This window comes from Rana temporaria, chromosome 11, assembly GCF_905171775.1.
Source record: "Rana temporaria chromosome 11, aRanTem1.1, whole genome shotgun sequence".
Classification (NCBI taxonomy): Eukaryota; Metazoa; Chordata; class Amphibia; order Anura; family Ranidae; genus Rana; species Rana temporaria.
The window spans coordinates 6,456,755-6,460,970 of NC_053499.1; the positions used below are offsets into that span (position 1 = coordinate 6,456,755).

Below are 4,216 nucleotides of genomic sequence, written 5' to 3' on the forward strand. Positions count from 1 at the left end.
TGCATACAGAAAAGCATCAGGAACGCATCCGGACTGCATTTCTATGGTGTGAACTGGCCCTCAAAAGGTTCCTGCACTACTTTCAAGCGACTTGAGTGCCGTAGATTGCAATGTAAACTCTCATAACTCGCAGGAAAGTGGCATCTTAGTATTATCAATGCGACAGTTGTACAACAGTCAAAGCAAAAGTGAGCAGCCAAAGTCGCAACCCATCCAAAGTTGCATCAAAGTCGCAATGTAAAGTCACAATGGAAAAAAAAACCACACGACTTTGGAGTCACACAAGTGTGAATGGAGCCTAAATCCTTATTATTGGGGGGGTCATTAGATGAAGCCGTACAGCCGCCGCACTGGCACTTCTACAATGGATTTGCTAAGTACGGGAGTAATAAACATCGCATCGAGAACGGTATTGTCCGCTCAACTCGCTGGAACAAAGACAACTCGTAACTTAGGAACTAACACCACTTGTAACTAAAGTTCTTTTTTCTTTTTTGACTGGGCTGGCAAGTGGTTGGCAGCTTCTTATTAACATGAATCTTATAAACATAGATCTATATTCAGGCAAAAAAAGTTAAAAAGAATAAAGAAAAACAAAAACAAAATCACCAAAAATTATACAAAACATGTAAAAACAAAAAAAAATCCCCCAAAATGATACAAAACATGCAAAAAAATAAAGAAATTATACAAAACAGTTAAAAAAATCCCCAAAAATTATACAAAACATGTAAAAACAAAAAAAAAATCCCCCAAAATTGTACAAAACATGAAAAAAAAAAAGAAATTATACAAAACATGTAAAAAAAAAAAAAAAGAAATTATACAAAACATGTAAAGAAAATCCCCCAAAATTATATGTTTTGTATAATTTTTGGGGATTTTTTTTACATGTTTTGTATAATTTCTTTATTTTTTTTTGCATGTTTTGTATAATTTTGGGGGATTTTTTTTACATGCTCTGTTTAATTTTTTTATTTATTTTTTACATGTTTTGTATAATTTTTGGGGATTTTTTTTGTTCTAAAAATAAATAAATAAATAAAATAAAATAAATGGGCAGACTCTATGGACTACTCATTTTTTTTCTCTCCTATGTTTCTATCTTAAGATCTTAATTAAATAAAAATAAAACAATTACATTAAAATAAACATTAAGTGCGCTAAATCATCATTTAGCAAATATTTATTTAAAAAAATAAGCTTACAAACTTGTACCTAGGAGGACTTTCTAGGGTTGTCAAGTCAGGAGAATTTTTTTTTCCTGCGTGTTTTTTTTTTTTTTTTAATGTGCATTATACTGCTCAAATAATAATAATAATATTGAAAGGTTACAGTCCGACTATAAAATAAATCTTACATTCCAGAGGGAAGAGTTCCCAGAGTTTCGAATGTGCTTTTGCCAGTGATGTGGAAATAGAAAAAAAAAACGGTTAAACATCGGAAAGTTCACGTAGGACTGTAATCTGCTTGATATAGACGCCAAAGGTGGACCTTCCAACCACAGGAATTAAATAGCACTTGTGTCCCCCCCCCCCTCCCGTGCCCCCCCAGAGGCATCAACAGGGAACGTCAGCTATACCAAAGATTCACAGACTTGTGCAGAATCCGAGTCCTGGCTATGCATGGAACTTAATCCCGTGTCTGAGTCTTCGTCGTTCCCTTCGCAGTTCGTACTCCTTTCCACCCCTTTCTCGGCCCAAACTTTTGGACTGTCCACAGAGCTCCTCTCTACCACTTGAGAGCACCCCGGACTGAGCTCCTCGGAGCCCTCCCGAGGTTCAGAGAGTTCCATGGCACTCATACAATGCAAAAGGCTTTGCAGTTCTTTCTCCTTGTCGTCCCACACTTCTTGAGTGTACTCCAAATCGGCCTTGACAGCCTCCAGGTCGGTGTTCAACCTCAGTCCTATATAGAGACTGGTACTGAGCTCCGTTTTAACCCGTTCTTGCTCCAGGAAGAGTTCGTTTTCACAATCTGCCGGGTCGCCGCTGGTAGAGTCCGTGTCCTGGTGGTCTTTCGAGGAGGACAGTTCCTCTTGACGCCGGTCCATCCACCTTTTGTTTAGCTCCTCTTGGATTTGGGCAGTGATCTGCTCGATCAATGCCTCCTGCTGCGTTATTTGATCTTGCAGTAATAGGACCCCCTCGCATTGCTGAGCGTAGTCCTCAAAGTCAACAAAAAGCTGGTCTGAAGAACCTTTGTCTTCTTTACCGCTGTCGCAAGCCTTTTCAGGGACCACCCCGACCAGGTAGGTGTCCTGGACGTAGTTGACCCCGTGTCTTTTCATCCTGTCAAAATGGATTTTAGCCTCGTGCCTGTCTATGTCTCTGTCCAGATCCTTGATCCGCTGCACCTGCTGTCGGATGGTGTGATCCTGGGAGAGGACCATATGGACCAGCGTTTCCATCTTCTCCACGGCGTTGGACTCCTTGGATAAACTCTCCTGACGCTTCCTGTTCATCTTGGCCAGCTTTCGGAAAGCCTTTCTCACCACCCGGCGCTGCCTTTCTTGGGTCAACACCGTTGTGGGATTTGTAGTTCCTCTGAAAGGACACGGGCTTTCCCTGCTGAGGACCACCTTAGCTTCGGCGCTCCTGGGACCTATATTAGGCAGCGAAGCTTCGTTCCGAACCAGCACAAACCTGACGTTTTCCTGCTCCTCTCCCCAAGCCGTCCAAAGTCTTAATATTTTCGTTTTGTTGGGAAGTATCCTCTCGAAACCCCTCCACTTTTCCACGATGCAGTAAGAGTGAGGAGGCCCCAACAGCATGGACCCTTCTTCGGGTTGCTTCTGGTTGTGGTCCTCAAGCAGGACTTTAACCACGTCGGCGCAGGTGGTGCGTCTGGTGAGCCCCGAAACCATCTTCTCTTCCTGGCACAGCCATACCGAGATCTTCCACTCTTCCTCGCTCTCCATGGCTGCTCCGAGAAGATCACAACTTGTGCAGAAGACCAGAACGATTCAGTTCGCATGTGTTGCGCTATATAAGTTTCTCACTCACTCACTCAGAACTATAATCCATGCAAAGTGAGCACCGGAGAAGGACAGTGGCAATCCCTTTGGGCACGGTGGAGATCTGTCCACTCAGGTGAAGTCTTAAAGTTGCACGTTCAGCAACCTCTGACGGTGGTCCTCATGATGCTCTCTTTTTGGAGACACACCGGAGTCTCTTCTCACTTGGCTCAGCTTCTGGTTGTGCAGAGCATGTTGTGACGGAGCGCTCGCCTCCCCGTGCAGCACAATGACACCAAAGCCAGCACTTGCCTCTCTGCTGCCTTTCCAGCTCTGTCTGAAGCTTTTTTTTTTTTTTTCCTCCTCCAGGCCCCACCCCTGCCAACTCCCCCCACCCAGGGGGCTGAGAGAGGCACACACACACACACACTACTAGGAATTGTTCTCAAAGTTTTTCCCTACAAGCCACCTAAACAGAGGATTGCTGCTCAGAAAAAGTAATGGATATAAATAGAAAAGATTGCATGGCCGGCCACCGCACTGCATACACCGCACTGCATACACCGAGCGCTCGCTATACGCTGACCGAGGGAAATGCACTCTGTGTGTGTTTAGTCGGGGAATTTTCATTTAAAGAGTCAATTATCTATTTTTATCTTTTACCGCATTAAGCAGACTGATACGGACTTGTACTTTGATGATCGTATCTCGCCTTGAAGAACATTGCTGGAGTAGAATGATGTACAAAGACCTGGGTGATTTGCTATCAGGCTGGGTTCACATCTATGCAGGTTTGCGATTGACGCATTCTTCCAGCGCTTTTTGCGGTTTATGCGTTTTTGATGGAGTGGCGTTCTGTTCATGGAGTGCGACTTTGATGTGACTTTATACTCTCTGGCACTCAAGTAACATCAAAGTCGCAGTGAAGTAGTGCAGGAACCTTTATGTGTCCAAAATTTAGGGTTAAGGGCTAGGGTTAAATGTTAGGGTTAGGTTTAGAGTTAAATGTTAGGGTTAGAGTTAGTGTTAGGGTTAGAATTAGGGTTAAATGTTAGGGTTACAGTTAAATGTTAGGGTTAAATGATAAGGTTAGGGTTAAATGGTAGGTTTAGAGTAAAATTTTAGGGTTAGAGTTAAATGTTAGGGTAAATGATAGCATTAGAGTTAGGGTTAAATGTTATCGTTAGGGTTAAATGTTAGGGTTAGAGTTAGGGTTAAATGTTAGGGTTAGAGTTAAATGTTAGGGTTAGAGTTAGTGTT

The 4,216-nt window shown here is 42.8% G+C and overlaps 1 protein-coding gene across 1 annotated transcript; it reads right to left on the bottom strand.

Annotated features, from left to right (window-relative positions):
- Positions 1 to 1,154: 1,154 nt before the first annotated feature.
- RASSF10 (Ras association domain family member 10) lies at positions 1,155 to 3,289 on the bottom strand. Its single transcript, XM_040327934.1, has one exon. The coding sequence runs from the start codon at positions 2,918 to 2,920 to the stop codon at positions 1,577 to 1,579; it is 1,344 nt and encodes a 447-aa protein (XP_040183868.1). The 5' UTR covers positions 2,921 to 3,289; the 3' UTR covers positions 1,155 to 1,576.
- Positions 3,290 to 4,216: the final 927 nt, after the last annotated feature.